Source organism: Colius striatus, chromosome 3, assembly GCF_028858725.1.
Source record: "Colius striatus isolate bColStr4 chromosome 3, bColStr4.1.hap1, whole genome shotgun sequence".
NCBI lineage: Eukaryota > Metazoa > Chordata > Aves > Coliiformes > Coliidae > Colius > Colius striatus.
In genome coordinates this window covers 46,616,871-46,634,611 of record NC_084761.1, presented here as the reverse complement: position 1 = coordinate 46,634,611, position 17,741 = coordinate 46,616,871, and the positions used below count along the sequence as shown (strand labels likewise).

General features: G+C 39.3%; 1 protein-coding gene across 5 annotated transcripts in view; it reads right to left on the bottom strand.

Moving 5' to 3' along the window:
- Positions 1-17,741, bottom strand: part of TSPAN5 (tetraspanin 5) — an 82,080-nt gene that overhangs the window by 49,173 nt on the left and 15,166 nt on the right. Inside the window, exons 2-3 of one of the 5 annotated variants that reach the window (XM_061992398.1) lie at positions 5,985-6,107; positions 5,773-5,908 (exon numbers count right to left, since the gene is read on the bottom strand). The exons of 2 other annotated variants lie outside the window; for them this stretch is intronic. In XM_061992398.1, the coding sequence (XP_061848382.1) occupies positions 5,773-5,778 (6 nt within the window). In that variant the 5' untranslated portion in view covers positions 5,779-5,908; positions 5,985-6,107. Of the gene's footprint in view, positions 1-5,772; positions 6,108-17,741 lie in introns of all 5 variants that reach the window. 2 more of the 5 variants (XM_061992400.1, XM_061992397.1) reach the window with 2 other exon arrangements.

Genomic DNA, 17,741 nt, shown 5'->3' with positions numbered 1-17,741 from the left:
GACAGAAGCACATATCACTTGGGTCTTTTGTCAAGAGCAAAGAAAGACTACAAATGACAAGGCCAGTGGAAAAAAAAAGTTATCTTGACTAAAGAACAAATTCACCCAAGAGTTTATGTGAGGCTAAATTAGATCCCTGCACTATTCATAAAACACAGAAATACTTAAATGACTGGCTACTTATGAGTAATTATCACAGTTATTATAAAAAAAATCAAGAGACTCTTGGTTGTTATATAATTATCCAATGGGTCACCATCTGTCTTTGAGTCTTCATAAAATCAAACATATGTTGTTTTCACCAACTGCTGTAGTAGATTCATATTCTCATCCTACTTATGTGCTGCAACGTAAGTCTATTCATATCACTGGGAATATGTCAGAGCCAAATATCAAGTAGTGCTCTGCTAGCAGTGTCTTTTGAAAGCAAGACCGCTTCTTCCCATGTTCATCTAATAACTCAAAGGTGCAGACCTCCTGCAAACATCATACATGATTTTACTGATTGCTTTGCTGCAGCTTTATGATGAGTTATGATCTGAAGTATTAAGTATTCACTTGTTCTTAGCTTTTTTCTTTTTCCCCCTCTCTTTTTCAGGTATTAGGAGAGTATGACTCAGAATTTTTAACTACTGAAAGAGTTCCTGTCTATAAAACAAGATTCTCTGCAGCAGGTTCCTACACCATCCCTTTGGGTGAGGTGTTACTAGTGAGAACTCCCAACACTGCCCATAGTCAAAGTATATATTAATTTTCCTCCCAACAAACATTGCAGATGTGCCAAAATGGTTACACAATTATTAGAGAAGGAGGGGATAACACATGTGGCATCTTAGATCCTCAGTATTCTGGCCAGCAGATTAACAAAAGTTTGAAGATTACTGTTTGAGTGATGGTGCAAGAATTGTCAGACAGAAATTCCATCTTTGGTCCCTCTGGCGGAGTATGGTATAGGACCAAGATTTTGCACAATTCAACATATCTCTTGCCCATGCCACCCCACCTACCACCACCACACATATCCAAAAACAGTTTTTAGTTACCAAAAATTATGCTGGCTGTTTACATATGCCTTGCTATTTTGAGATACCAGTGTAAAAAAAAAAAAAAAAAGAAAAAAAAAGAAAAAAAAAGGCCAAAACAAAATTAGTGGTTCTGTCAAGGAACTGCTTGGAAGAGCTGACTGAGCTCTCCAGAAGCCAAATCACATCTAATGTAAAATATGAAACAGAATTCTTTACCTGTATCTGTGTGTAGTTTTCAACTCAAGAGCCTTCAAACACACTATGCCTCAAAAGACCAAGCCAACAGTGCTGCCGACAATAAGCAAAATTTCAAACCAAACCACATTTTATCAAAGAAAGCTAGACCTTTGCATGAAGTCTCTGTTTGTAATTTTTTTCCCCTCATAAGTGCAAGAGAGTTGATATGATTTCTCAAAGCCACTGGCAGAATTAGAACACAATTAACTGAAGCGGGCTATTCCTCTTTCCAAGTACTTATAGAAGGAGCAATAATGTCAGAAATTGTACAACTAATATAATCAGATTTCATTTTTTAAAAAAACACAGAATTAACACTTTTTTAAAGTGATGACTGGCAATTAAAAAACATTACCAGACTGAAAGGAATCTTAATTGAAAATCTGATAAACTGTTGATTTGGCACTATACGTGAATCATTAAAATGTTAGAACTGATGATGAATCCTCCAAATTTAAATCTCATATAGAAAATTAGTTGTAAGTCTTTAAACAAGAATGTGCAATGCAGCAAAATTACACAAATGAGAAGAGACAACAGTAACTTGACTCTAACACTGGGGACCTTTAGGCAACAATGGAACCACACATGCTAAGCAGTACTGCGGAAAATTATCTTCATAAACCATCAGCTTGAGGTCTGAGAACTACATATAACTTACTTTGTGTATCCACACACATGACTAATAAGAATTTTAAAAAGTAGTATTCTGATCCATTGGGAAGGAAGTGGCCTGATTTTGTTCTACAGGAAGAAAAAGGAAATTACAAGTGCACAACCAAATGATGGACCAGGAGCTGTCTGGGCACTCAGCCTGTGGCAGGTGGGTGAGCAAGGCACTCTCAGGCTGTAGTGCTTTTCATCCTGCATGGATCAACCCAGAACACTAATGCTTCTGTTACTGGCACCAGGTGGCTTAAGACCACACAGTGCTCGCCTCACCTTTCCTGCTGCAGTCCAAGTCTTACTGTGTCAAATACAGATCAGGGTGCCAAAGCATTCTACAGAGTGGCTCTTTTATACACTCACACCACCAAGATGTAATATGTTTCTTCATGGCAATCAGCCGATTAAATCAGTCTGGGCTCAGTATGGGGACACTTGGCCCCAAGAGACCCTTTATTTTATAGCACTGGGCAGCATGGAAGGGACCTCTAGACAGTGCCTTGTCCAACCTCTTGCTAAAGCAGGTTCAGCTTGATCAGGTCAAATAACAACACATCCAGGTGGGTTTTGAAAACCTCCAGAGAAGGAGACTCCACACCCTTCCTGGGCAGCCTGTGCCAGGGCTCCCTCACAGAAAATATGTTTCTCTTCATGTTCAGTTGGAACTGCCTGTGTTTCAGCTTGCAACTATTACCCCTGTCCAGTCACTACATACTACAAAAAAACTCACCTCATCCTCTTGACACCCACCCTTTAGTTATTTATAAGCACTGATAAGAACTATCACCACCCCACCCCACCCCCTAGTCTCCTCCAGGTTAAATAGTCCCAGGTCTCACAGCCCCTCCTCATCAGACAGATGCTCCAGTCCCCTGATCATCTTTGTAGATCCCCACTGGACTCTCTCCAGAAATTCTCTGTCAGTCCTGAACTGAGGACCCCAAAACTGGACACAGTACTCTATATGTGGCCTCACCAGGGCAGAGTAGGGGGGGGAGAAGAACCTCCCTTGACCTGCAGGCTACACTCTTCTTGATGCATCCTAGAATGTCATTGGCCTTCCTAGCCATGAGGACACATTGCTGGCTCATGCTCAGTTTGCTGTCCACCAGAACTCCCAGGTCTATCTCCACAGAGCTGATCTCCAGCAGCTGAATCCCCAGCCTGTTCCTCTCCAGGTGCAGGACTCTGCACTTGTCCTTGTTGAACCTCCTGAGGTTCCTCTCTGCCCAGCTCTCAAGCCAGGTGAGATCCCACTGAATGGCAGCACGGCCTTCTGGGGAATCAGCCAGTCCTCCTACTTTGGTGTCCTCAGGGAACTTGCTGAGGGTACACTCTGTCCCCTCATCCAGGTCGTTTATGAAGATGTTGAACAAGACTGGCCCCAGAACCAACCCCTGTGGAACTCCACTGGCCACAGGCCTCCAAATCAGTTCTGTGCCCTTGATCACCACCCTCTGGGCTCTGTCATTCAGCCAGCTCTTGATATACCTCACTGTCCACTCATCCACATCGCTTGAGCTTTCCTATGACGATGTAACAGGAGATAGTTTTGAAGGCCTTGCTGAAGCCAAGCTGCTCTCCTCTCATGTACCCATCCCATCATGCCATCATAGAAGGCTCTCCGATTGGTCATGCATGATCTGTGTTGAGTCTACCGATAACTATCTTTTCGTTTATGTGTTTAGAGATGACATCCAGGATGAGTTGTTCCATCATCTTTCCAGGGATGGAGGTGCGACTGATCAGCCTATAGTTTCCCAGGTCCTCCTCCTTGCCTCCAGTTTTGAAGACTGGAGTGACACTGGCCTTCCTCCAGTCCTCAGGCACCTCACCTCTCTTCCACAATCATTCAAAAATGTTGGGGAGTGACTTAGCAGTGACAGATCCCTCAGCACTCATGGGTACTTCCCATCAGGATTCATGAGACTTGTGGGCATCCAGCTTGCCTAACAGGTCTCTAACCCAATTCCCCTCAACAAAGGGAAGATTTTCCATTCTCCAGGGTATCTTACTATCCTACAGGGACTGGGCTTCCTGAGGGGGCCACCTCTAGCAGTAAAGCAAAGAAAACACTCAGTAACTTCGCCTTCTCTGTAGACTAATTGGTATACCATCAGGACATCTATCCTATTAAGAGATGCTTTTGGTAAATGTCCATCAATTCTTCCTCTCCTCCCAGATTCATATAAGCTTGTAATTGTTTTGCACTTCATCCCTCCAAAACTGAGTCAAGAGGAAGACAAGAGCTGTGGAAATCTTTCAAATCCACTCTAACATTCACTATCCCTGGTTAAAACTCTTCAACATCTAATGGCAAAGTAAATGGTAGATTTTCATCATCCAAAATGATTAAGTAATGTTTATAGTTCTATCAATAGTATTCAGGCCGGAGGAGCAGTGGGAATTGATATATATCACTCCAATTGCTTCAGTGTTACATCTTAAGAACTCAGACAACAAAGTAGATATTTACGGTACTTTACAGTACTGTAAACTAAAGAGATAAAATAATTCCACTTACAAGGCAAAAAAAAACCCAACCCAGAGACAGGATCTTGTGCCAAATTACATATTTTTTTCCAAACACCATTGCTATTAATGCTGAGTTTCCTCACATTAATCCCTTTCTGAAAATGAATCATTTCTAAGATGTTTTAAGTTAACTTCCCATTTGATTACTAGCTGACTTAAGAAACAGCAGCAGATACACCATCCAAAGCAATAATCATCTCTAGTCAGGATACAACATGCAGCACAAAAGCACTTGAAAATTTTTTCAGCTAATGAATGATCATAATAAACTTGTTGAACTTCTGTCTTTCAAACCACTTCCTTCTAGGCTTCATTCTCAGTTACAAGTACACCAAATTCCCATAAAGCAAAACCTCTGGCACAGAAACCATTGTGTGAGGAGGTGAATCCAGGAAAGTCTGTTCCCCAGCCTGCTGGTGCCTCTCCCCAACCACAGAGTCCTTGTGATACAGGAAAGCAACAGCAGAATGTTGCCAGGGCTTCCAGGCTGGGGTAGCTCCCTTCATGGTAATAAGGAAATGGATGCCACAGTACATTCATATTAAAAGCTCAATCTTCAGTACCGATACATACACTCCAACTTGATCAATAAGCACAGGAGCATAGCAAAATTTCCAATGCATTAATAAAATGATCTCTAGTAAATCAGCAACAAAATATTATTTATCACTAGCTGCTATAAATGTATTTTGATCAGCATCTGTTTGTTTATGTTCAAATTACTTTGCTTCTCTACATACTATTCAAAGATAGAAAATAATTTCTTTGAAACACAACCAAAGAAAAAAATCAGTGTTGAATCTCAGATCTTCTGAAAGGTTTCAAAAGCATTCCCCAAGATTTATTATTATGCTGTTATGTAAAAAAGGCTTTCTATAGCCTCAACACCAGCACATCTCCTACAATAAAGCAACTTGTAGCAGACTCAAAAGTACAGCTTCTGAGAGAAAATCTTAAGCTAAGAAAAGTCTCACTCCAGACAATTAGAAGAATCTATTCACTATATAAAACAAAAATGTTGGCCTTTTCATATTGTGTTGCCCAATGTTTTGTTAAATGGTAGGAGGCAGCAGAAAGGACATAGACACCAATGAAAAGATTAATTTGACTTTACTATCTACGTCTAAATGTTACAGGAAAAATAGAGTAAAGAAAAAAATAGGATAAAACATTAAGTTACATCAATACACTTGTGACACTCTTAAGCAACAAAATGCATAAGCAAGGTAATGTACCTAATTATTACTATACGGGAAGAGAGATAGTGATTAAGAAAAATATACCAGCAATTACTCTACTGATAAATTACCATCATCCAGATCCACAGTCACTGGGGAGCCCCAGTTGCAGCAAGGGTTTGGAGAGCCTGTCCCGGCAAATGGCAGCTCCTACACAGTGCGTCCACTCGTGGGTGAGTTCTCCAAAGTCGCTGCAAGAAGGTCCAGCTTTTTATGTTATTGAATAAATAATACACAACCTCATCAGTGGAAAATCTGGCATTATCCTCCATTGAGATACCACCTGAAACTTGGCCAAGGTTTCAGGAGGAACCAAGGGAGTTTCCTTATCTTCTGGGTTTTTTTGCTCCATGTAACTTTCCGTCGAGGCTGACCATCTGCTCTCCCAGCCTTGAACACCAGCCCCCTACAAACATAGGAATAGATATATTAAAAAAAAAACCAACATGAATACTTTCTCATAGATATTTTAGCTACATCCTTCACTAATACTTAGGGACTTTATTCTCACGAACAATCATATTTTGTCTAAGCTACCTCTTCTGCTAGTAATCGCACACATTTCATTAATGCAACTATTGTCAGTAAAGAAACTATTGTCTGTGAAGATGTAGCAAGTGCAATTATGCAGGGTCCATCTGGAGGACAACTATTATCCAAGTCCTGTTTCCCAGGCCTTGGCATTTCACACATGCAAGTAGCTCTGCTGCTCTTGTATGTGAAAAAAATTCCATCACATGACTCTTCCCAGCAGTGCTGATTCTATCTCCATGATGTGCCGAAAGCATAAGCATCTAGGAGTGATTAGTGAGGGTGACAGGAGAGCTTTGCAGGTAAAGAGAAGTACACCTAACTATAACTGAAGAGGAATTCAAGATTAGGGATGAACTAGAAACAAAAGAATCTTTGCAACAAGAAGTTTTCCTTCTGCTTCAAGAGCGTAAGGTCAAGTCCTTGCAGGAAGGACACATCCCTAAGAACAAAGCAGGAATGCAGCATTTGAGGCTAATCGCTGGGAGCAACTCATGAGTCAGGGCAGACAAACATCAATCACCCTACACTCAAGGTACAGGCAGAAAACATCATCATCAGTACATCTGGATGCCACTGTCCCATTCCAAGAACTAATAAAAGTCAAAGAGCTAGGCATCAGCTATATAGAGTTTCTCTCGGCGATGTTCAGGCATTTAATTCATGTGCTCTATACTTTACCAGAACAGGTCATGAGGTAAACATTGATACTGCTGGAGAACCAGCATTAACCTTCCAAGTTACCAGCAGACTACCACACTGCCACACTTAGCAGTTGAAAACTGTGCCAGTTAAACACCATGCCACCAAACACCATATGGGGATGCATCTATATCTCCAAGCCCATCTCCTATTTGTCTCTTTCAAGGTGCACAATCTCACATTTTGCCTGAGAATACAGAGCAAGTTCTTCTCAACTGTAACACCAATCTGTTTCTTATTACCACAAAGCTATCATTAACCATAAAAGCTAGTAACACACTGGAATAAATTACCCAGAAAAGCTGTGGATATCCCAGCATCATCAGATGTCCCTGCTCATAGCAGCGTGGTTAGACTAGATGATTTTTACAAGTATCTTCAAACACAAATCATTCTATGATTCTATGATCGCGACTACATGTTGGTAACGTTATCTACACTGCAGCAAATTCAAAACAACAATTCTCTTTTCCCTGTAATATTGCTAAGTACAATTTGGTATAGAGGTAGGAGGACCTTCCTGCCCTGTCCCATTCAGTATACAGGCATTAGTCACAGTGGGAGAAAAATCAAGCAGTAATCATAAAAGAAAAATCTCCAAGAATTTCCTGTCAAAATAACCTAAACCACACATGGTACTCTCCAGGTAACTCATTCAAGTCTGTTTCTAAGGTATGAAGTAAAATTGCACATCACATTTGGAAAAAACTCAAGGCAGGTTGCCAAACAAAACTGAAGTGCAGAGATTTACATGGTATTGAGAACTATTGATCTACTGAAATGAAGAAAGCAACAAAATAGAAATCTCATTGCACAATTAAATTAATAGACAGCACTTTGCTCAAGACAAAAAAGGATTATGAAGTCCTGCAGCAAGCAACTTGCATTAAATAGACAGAAAAAAAACAAACAGCTGAGGACAAGCAGGAACTTCAGATAGCTAAAAAGCACTAAAACACAATAGATCTGGTATTCTCATTAAAACCCACAATCTTCAACAAACCTGTCCAATATGCACCAATTATCACATTTGCATGCAAGAGAAACCTTTATAAGTTTTTACCACTTTATATTCACTGCACTGTTAATTTTGCTAGACTGTGACAACACTGCAGAGCAGCTCCACTATGTTTCTCTTACGAGTTGATCCTCATTTCCATTTCAAAGCTCCCATGTGTGCATTCAGAGATAGCCTTCCTGAACAGGGTTAGTCCGTGGTTATGCAAATAATTTTTCATCAGCAACAGATCTGAAGCCTCAGATCATCCCTTCATTGCTCATTCCTGTTTCACCTTGGGACAGAGGCAGCTGCTTCTTCAGGGCATTAGCACTACTCTTTCTTTAGCTGTTCTCTAAACTAGAGTTATGAATTATGTCATTTTTAAAGAAAATAAAATAAGACACAGCACCAAAAAAACTTTATGTGTGTTTCCAACCTCTATCACTTCCATGTACAGAGCTGTGAAACCAACATTTATGCCAGGACAATTAACAGTGTCACCTACCAGCAGACAATGAATCTGTTACTGTGACAAGACAGTCACTTCATATTACACCTAGATGAAATTTACCAACGTTTTTCTGAAAGTAAGGATGCTCCTCAAAACAAACTAAGCATCATTAAAAGGGACATGCTTTCCTGTTTTGCTCTGCAAGAAGTTACTGACCATAACTGGAAGCACCAGAAGAAACAGTATTACTACACAAAGATTTGCCAATTTAAGAGTCCTAATAACCAAGTATTTTGAATTAAAGCAGCAGACATGTCATTTACACCTCATTGCTGTCTTGCAGATCTATTCCACAGGGACTAGAACATACTTGACAATGATTCCCATGCAACACTTCAGCATTTGTTTCACACACACAGCACTTAGCACAACTAAAGTTTTGACCAACAAATTGGTCATCAGTGCTGAAAAAAAGACAGAGAACCAGCACACTCAGAGAGTCCTTATTTTCTGTTTCTCATACCACCACGTCTCAAAGCCTTGAACAGGAAAGTGATCTTTCCCAGTAGGCACTGCCACGTGCAACTTGCTCCATGCCATAGGACTCCACTAACACTACAGTGTGTAAGAATACATTCCCACATCATCAATGCCAATTTACATCAACCTGGGACAGCAGCAGCCACTGCTTGACGCTGCTCTTCTAGCTGGCCACCAGTCTGATTTTCTCACAACAGTTGGTTCTCAAACCTTAAAGAAAAGCTGATTTAAATGGTGGTGAGAAATCAACAAATTTCAAAATCTCCCTGTGATAGATTGCAATACCATTTTTCACATTTCTAACTGTCCAATTGGCTTATTCATGGTTCCTATGGATCATGCACACTAGGAATATAACTTAGGGAAACAGTCTGCAGAAATCCATTTTGGTTCTCCTTAGCAAGCTACAATAGATAACAAACAGAAGGGGAAACAAAGGGAAATCATCCTGCATATGACCACCAAGTTGGAATAACATTTGTATGGATCGCTTCTTTATGTACACATTTGATGCTTCCTAACCAGGGATGCAACCCAGATCTTAAAATCTGAACTTTAAAAAAGTTGCTCATGTCATTAAATATGAAGAAGAGCATAGTAAAACTAAATTCAGTTGAAAAATTTATGTAAGTGTGAAGTATTCTAAAGCTGCATCAGAGCTGCTCTGAGGTTTACACTGCAATGCAGAGCAGCTAGGATGATTCTAAAATACAAAGACAACTCCTCTACAAGTTTTAGGCTTTTACTCTGAGAATTTATTAAAATAACAAAAACGAGATGCTCTAGCTATGTAAAGAACTGTTAAAACATTTCCACATGTATTTTCTACAATAGTTGAAGTCTTCCCTTAAGCAACACATTTGGTTGTTCCCCATCAGAGCGCCTTTAATTTGCATTCACGTACACAATCAAATACTGCTTTTACATGAGCACCTCAAATACACTACACTTGGGAGATTTTTTATATGCACACAATTACTCTGAGAGCAACAGTGGATGCGCATGGCACATACCATCAAGAAAAATCCCACTAAATTAGTGAAATAAAAGAAAATGTTAAAGATTCAACAGATGGGAATGTCTAATGCAGAGAAGGAAGTTACAGCCCTATTTGTAACTGTTGCTTCAAATTATCACAATCTCCTAAATTCTCTAAAACAGTGACCAGGAGAAAAGCAATAAGGGCAAGCACTGGGCTTGGGGAGGGATAGGTGTGGAGCATGTGAAAAGAAAACAGCTTGTAAACATACTTATGGAACAAGGACTCTTGCTGTTGACAGGGCCTGGTATAAAGTTTGCCAAACACTGCCCACGGGCTTTAAATTATTCCTATATGGAAGAGCAAGAAAGAGCTTCCCTGCCAGATGCTTGGCCACTCATTTTCACAGTTTTACTGGACACATCCATGGGTGTTAATAGCTGAACAGCTGAGACACAAAGTTCTCCCCAACATCCTCCCACAGTCAGAGGGGGAAAAAGCAAGTTAACCAGCAGCTTCTCATGAATGCTTTGTTCATTTACATGTCAAGTATTTATTATGCAAAGGTCCAGTTCAGCAAGAGCTAACTCACTTGGGACATATAATCTAGATATTTTACTACTTCAAGAGCTATAGGACAAAGATCTATTTTTTCTCCTCCCTCTTTACAGTTCTTAGAGCTGAAAAACTGCTTTTTACATGTCTTAACTGTATGAGAGCTACAGGGTTTTTATGTTTTATATTGAAACCTGAAGTCACTGGCCTACTATTGAGTCTAGCCATTGAGAAAGATTTATTTTATGTGCATTTAGTCAGACAAGAAGTGAAGAGGTGCAGTGGCATAATATACTCCCAATTCAGAAAAGATGGTATGTGAAAAGCTCAAAGACAAAATTTCTCTACTGCAAGAGTGAGGGAGCCCTGGCACAGGCTGCCAGAGATGTTACAGAGTCTCCTTCTCTGGAGGTTTCAAAACCCACATAGGAACAGGTACTTTTATGAACAGCATACAATGATGGTATTTGCACATCCACAGAGCAACAGCAGTTACCTATTTTCTTTCCACTAGTATAACCACTTGATAAGTTACATTATTGCCTGGAGAGAGTACCATCTAATTCATTTGCAGAACTCACTACACAAAATCTTAACCTCCCCTTAACCCTCAAAAGAGCTTTATTTGAAGAAAAAAATAAGAATTTTCTTTCCTTTACAAACTATGATCTTAGTAATCCCCCAGAAAGGACACTGCTGATGTAGCACTCACGGATATGGTTTAGTGGTGGATTTGGCACTGTTAAGTTTACAAGTTAGACTAGATGACCTTAAAAGTCTTTTTCAACCTAAACGATAACCTCAGATATCTTGACTTGTAAAGCAGTATGAAGATTATTGTACTGCCATTTCCTCAATACTAATCAGGAAAAAAAAAAAAAAGTCAATAAAACTTTGGCATGTGTATAAGTGTCCCAAACATATGGGACAGATATATATAAATTCAGACATATATGGTCTGAACTTCAGCAAGTCACGCATGAATGAACATTAATGCATAGGTCCTTGCAATAGTGAACTTTGTTACAGAGTTGTGACTGTACTTGCTCAGAGATAAGAGTAAAAGCTCTGCAGTTCACCACCTCCATCCTCTGCACAACTCTAATAACCAGTACTAGCTGAGGCAGCAGGCACAAAAAAGCAACTCTCCCACTTGACAGAATTCAAAAGAGCTCTCTCCAGTAGCAGTTCAGCATCACACATTGTTTGCTTTCTGATCTACAAGTCCTTGCCACTGCCAGATGGGATGTACTTCTAGGATGCTGGAGATGTACTTAGTTAGGTCTTCATGCTCTTTAATTCTTCCTTTAGCCCCCAGCTCTTGTACAGAAGGCACAGTCTTTCACAAGCCCATACTTTAGCAAGAACCTTCACTGCAGTTTATTATCAAAATGTGTTTAGACTTCTGAAAGTTATAAACCTTAGGCAGAAGAGTAAGTATATACTATGTCTATACATTGGCATATATCCCTTACTGATAATTATGGACAAAGAACGAGCTCCACTGAGTTCTGAACTCAAAAGTAAAACATTAAAACTAAGCTCTATTCCCTAGTACATCTTCTTATTTTGCTCACCTTTCTAAAAGGCTCATGTTCATACATTACTGCTGTTAGCTACCTGTCCTTCCCTTGCGAAGCGGCTGAAGTGGTGCAAAACAAAGCTCTGGCAGGGGAAACATGGAGTTAATTGATTTCTCTCATCCTGACACTATTCCCTTCTCCATGCACTATGGACAAAGAAAAGAAAATTATCAGAACAGCCACGAAGACCTGAAACAACATCAAGAAATGAACTACGAAATTGTGAAGATGCAAACAAGCAATTCATCTCCTGAAGCACCTGCATGCATATGGGGGCAGGATCGGAGTCACACAAATCGCACAGCTTGCAGCACACAACTCTGGCATCGGCAATGTATGTGCTCAGCAATTAACACTACATACTACATCCTTAGTTCAAGCAGTTCAGAAACAAGAGAATAACTCACAAATTTCAAGAGATACACCTTTAAGTTACCTGCAGCATTAATCATTGGTCCCTACATGACAGTTTCCGAAACCAAGGTAGAAAAACTAAAGGAGAACTGTGCAGTACTTTGAAACTAAGAACTCATCCATCTTCATCATACAATATCAAAAGCTCACAGATCCTACTCATACTTTCTCCTCCGATTTGCTCAGTAGTCTCAAAACTCAACATCACTCCTCCACGATTCCCATTAGTCAACCAGCCAGTTCAACCAGTGAGCCACTCAACCACTCAACAATATTCATCATTAATGATCTGAAAACCATTCACCATCACCACTTCAAAACTAACATTAAAAGAAATGTGTAATTGTTGCAATGTTGCAACAATAAACATTGGGTTAAACATTAAAAAAAAAAAAATCCCACACAAAAACAGCAGCATGACAAATTGAAGATTTTTTTTTTAAAGTTTCCTACTCCTCTTGACCACTAACATACCATTTCCTGAAAGTTCACTCTAACCCCAAAATCTGCATTACTGTTTCTGTTCCAGATTAATTAAAATAAAACACTTAAAAACATTCATCTGCTTGATGCTCTGCAAGGATGACAGAAACAACCATTTATTAGTTACTCAGTTTATTTTAGCATGTTTTGAATGGAAAGATATATAGTAGTTTTACTAGATAAGTCATTAAAACACAGATATGCCTACTGAGGAAAATATAAATACATTGAGGAGTTGTACAGCACTGTGAAACACACCCTTGTGCTATTTTGGTTAATCAAGATATTTGTAAAAACTCCAGCTCTTTCCCCTTTAAGCCTTCCACCTACAAAAGAACAATGCTTCAGACAGGCAACAGTCTCCATACAATAGCTTTCTCTACTATACCAGGGCATTTGTTTCCTAGGAAACAAGCCAAAAAGAGACAAAAAGTATTCAGTATGCTAAATATGCAAGTCAGCTAGGTCACTCTGGTCATATTTCACTCAATAGAGCAAAGAATCCACAAGTCATTATATTTTGGAGTACAGGATTAGTTTTTCAGTAACTGCTGAAAACTAGATGATCTTTATTTTTCCACTGGCACCTCTCAAGTACATTGCTTTTTAGGAATAAATGCAAGACCAGCGTACAGCATGAAAATACATGTTGTTTTCATGCCCCAAAAAAATATTCATAATGCAACTATTTTCAAATTAGCCAGCTATCTACACTGTCTACCAAACTCTGAGCAAAGCATTGCCAACAGCAAGACACACCAAACCAAAGCCTATTACTGCAGTCAAAACCTTACCAAATTCTAGGCAAGTTTTCACTGTGCTTGTCCATCAGCCCATGAGAGAGTAATTGGCTTCTTAACACAGAGCAGTCCAAGCCTCATTGCAGTAGGAAGTAGAGCAAACAGAGCAAACTACCCTTTTGAACAATACTTTTAAATGTCTTGAAGGTAATGTATCAACAGTTGCTTACTAAGCTCCCATGAAAGTGGAGAGGGTCCAGGATGGGTGAACAGATCAGTCTAAACAGGAACAACAAAAAACTGAACTAAAAACCCAACAGTTGCATGTTCCATTCTTTCTTTAAAAGTCCCCCAGTTCCCACTGGCTTCCAGGTAACTCTCTTTTCAAATAAGAAAAGCAAGCAGCACAAGCACATTTCAAGAATATGTTTGGTCAGAAGCAGCACAATTATTTACATTATTACAGCACCTGTACCTAGTACCCACAGGAAACCCAAACCAAGACTCACAAAACTGAAAATCTCATGACCAGTCTGTTTGAAGGAATGGCAATAACCTAGCACATGATTAAACAAACAATGTATCTTATATTGTGAAAGGGTGATGCCAGTAAGCTTAAAAACTGGCAGGTGAATCTGTTCACAAAATAATGAATACTACACCATGGCTACACACTCCCTCTCTGACACTGAACTACTGCTAAAGAGTCTCTTCAGCTCATATTAGATGGGGAGATGCAACAAAAGTTTGCTAGTCCTAAATGAGGGTGGAGAGAATATTGCCTGAAAGTAAAAAAAGCATAAACACAACAGAAACCACACAAACACCAACGGTATTTACATTGCTTTTACAGTCTTTGAAAATCAGTTTGACAGCAGGTAATTACAGTCTAGCAAGTACTTCAGGTATTGTTCCTGGTTTGCTGATTTTCCAGGCTGCAGAAAAGACTAGCATGAATATCAAAGCTGTCCTCATGAACTCTTGATATCCATTTTGTTATTTATCATATCAAATAGGAAAAGGATGCAGATATGCTGCTTGGTCCTCTTCCTCACCTTTAAAAGATAACACAAAGGTATGCCAAAAGTTCAGGGAAATATTATTTACTTAATCAGTCAGGGAAGGATGGGGAGGAGCTTTATACAAAAGCTGATCTTCTGAAACCACAAGAAAGTCAGACAACAGAGGTTCACAGAAACACATTCAAGGATAACACAATTTCAGAACCAAAAAAGAAGTGAGTACCATCAGCTAATGGGAACTGTACAACTGCAATTAAATTTACGAGTCCTCAGCAATCATTTTCAGTATCTCATCACACCCCAGACTCTTTCAACCAAAATACTCTTTGACCTATCATAATTAGGCAGAAATTTATATTCCTTCATATCACCACAAACTGCATGGAATATTTCTCATTCTCTCCATGGAGGTTTACTAGGAGGGGGGGAAAAAAAAATAAAAAAAATAAAAAAATAAAAAAAAAAAAGGGGGAGTGGGGGGAAGAGTCACCACACAGTTGAAACAGCAACTCTCCAGAAAAGCTGCTAACAAAGACTAACCAACTTACCCAATACAAGCACTAGCTGACAAATTCACATGACAGATCCATTTTAATTTGTACCAGCTGGGGTGGTATTACCAGAAAAGAGCTACCAAGGGCAAAAGAAGTGCCCTGCCACTGATCCTCAACTAGAATGCTACATGAACCCTTGTTTTCCTACTCATCCTGCTGTATGTCAAGTGGAAATACAGGATGGTAGCTTACAGGAAGTAGCTTACAGGAGTATTCATTTGTCACCTGCTAACGGTGCTATATTTACTGAAGAAAAAAATCATGCATTAAGAATACTTAACATTCAATTCCAGGTAGTATGAAAAGGAAAAATACTTTAGCTTCTGATGAAATCCACATTGCTAATTATTTTCTCCACAAACTGCTCCAGTCACTCAAGTACATAAAGCATTTGGAGGCACTGGATTGTCGTTCCTACTTAGCCCAGTGGTAAGAGACTGTGACTAATAAAAATGCAGAAGAAAGTCTTAAGAAAAAGAAAAAAGTCAAGTGATGATGATGTAGGAAGGTCTGATCATCCATTGCACTGTCAGACAAGAGTGGCCACAAGAGATCTTTGTATTTTAATTTATGGTCTCTCAGTCAGGCTGAGGAGCAGCAGCTGCTGCATTAAGAGCAGAGAAGGCATGGCTGTCAGCAGAGTAGACAAGAGGGCAGTCCTTATGCCTGCTACCCTGTGGAGAGAAGAAAGATAGCAGGAAGAGATTTCCCCACCAGGGACCCTTCATTGCAAAAACATATTCTGGCTGGCAAGAGCAAAAGCTGTCCCCTCCAATAAGCCTCGTGGTATTGGTATTGAGCAGAAGTAAAAAAACAGAAGTAGGAAGATATATATACACGTACATAAAGACACCTATATATATACAAAACAACAAACATACTAATGTACACTGCTTACACTGATTTTATTAATACTAGTAGGAACCACATTTTGTAGCAAGCACACCTTTGGAATAATATCTAGCCTAAAGCATTAAATCCAGTTTGCAGATAAGTTTGTTTCATCCAGTTCGATCTACCATATTGATGATTGGGGCATGATGTAGAATACATGTATAACACAGCAAGTATTGAGGCAGGGGGCAGAGAGGGAAAAACTTCGCAGCTGTCAAGAAAACATTAATTTGTGACAAAACATTCTGCCTAAAAAAACCACCACAAAACTACACACCTAAAAACTTAAGAAAACCAGAACTACCAACCAAACAAAATATACACCTTTATATTATAAGTCTTAAAGCATTTTGTTCCATTGTCCAAGTTTTCATTGAAGTATTTCTAAAATAGATCCTCATGTAGCAAATAGAACATATTTCAGGATGAACTGCTACCAAACTGTTTTCTCAGACCTTTTTTCTTTTTTTAAGATTTCCTACAGCAACAGGATTTTAAACTAAAAAGTTGTTTACCTGGAAATCCATTTCCCAATGGGATCAGATCATGGACCTGAGCCCTGGGAACAGGGACTTTAGAAGCACTCGTTTATTATTTCTTAGCAAAACAAAAAGTCTTAGAAGTCTTAGAACTCTGTAAGCTGGTTTTTTTCCCAAGCCCAGTAGATTACCTTAAATCTGAAGTCAGCCTCTGCACAGTCAGCTAGCTCTAAAGGATCTAAAATTTTTTAGCCAGAAAGTTATGTTGATACCTTGCCTGTCTGTTGTCTTCTCTTTGTCAGCAGGTAAATAGTAGTAATCATTCATTCCACTTATGTTCCTCCTCCCTTCCTACAACTATTATGCAAATAAAGAAGAAAAGTCTCACATTTTATTTATCAAATGTCAAACAGTGTGGTGTAACATAAAGTTACTTCCATAGATTGTCTTGATTTTAAAATTTGCTTTGTTACAATACAAGCTTAGGCATTTGTGGATGTTACTTTTATATAGCACCGATGAGTCCACTGTACTGCCTTGCCACTGATATAACTTACACAACCCGTCAAGATCATACTCTTAGCACATTGATTTCTGCTTCAGAGAGAGCCTAGGCAGCTCTCTCTAAAAGCCACAAATTACAGACCTTCTTAGGGCTTATACAAGCAAGGAACTTCACATCTTTCCTTCCTAAATAATGGACAAGTGCTACATTGCAACTTTTGTAATAAAACTGACTGCTAGAGTCTTCCAAAAGAGTATTCCAAGGAAGGGATAGTCTGGTGCTTGCCTGAAAACACCCTTCAGATTCACTTGCCCATCAGAGAATTATCATCTCTCATATACTATTTTATCATTGCATAAGAATCCACTATAACCGATGGCAGAACTGAGTATAGGCTTGCTTCCTTCCTTCCTCCTTTGGGATTCAAGGGGAAAAGAGGATGAAAAGGACATAACTGCAGGTAATTGCAATCCTACATAAAAACTGCCAACTACATACACTGCCATTAAACCTGTTGTTTTCAGCTGGGCTGGAAATGGTTAATTCATTACAACTGAAGGAGTCATGTAAAGATCCAATCAGGTCATTATCTGGAAACTTATAGCTCC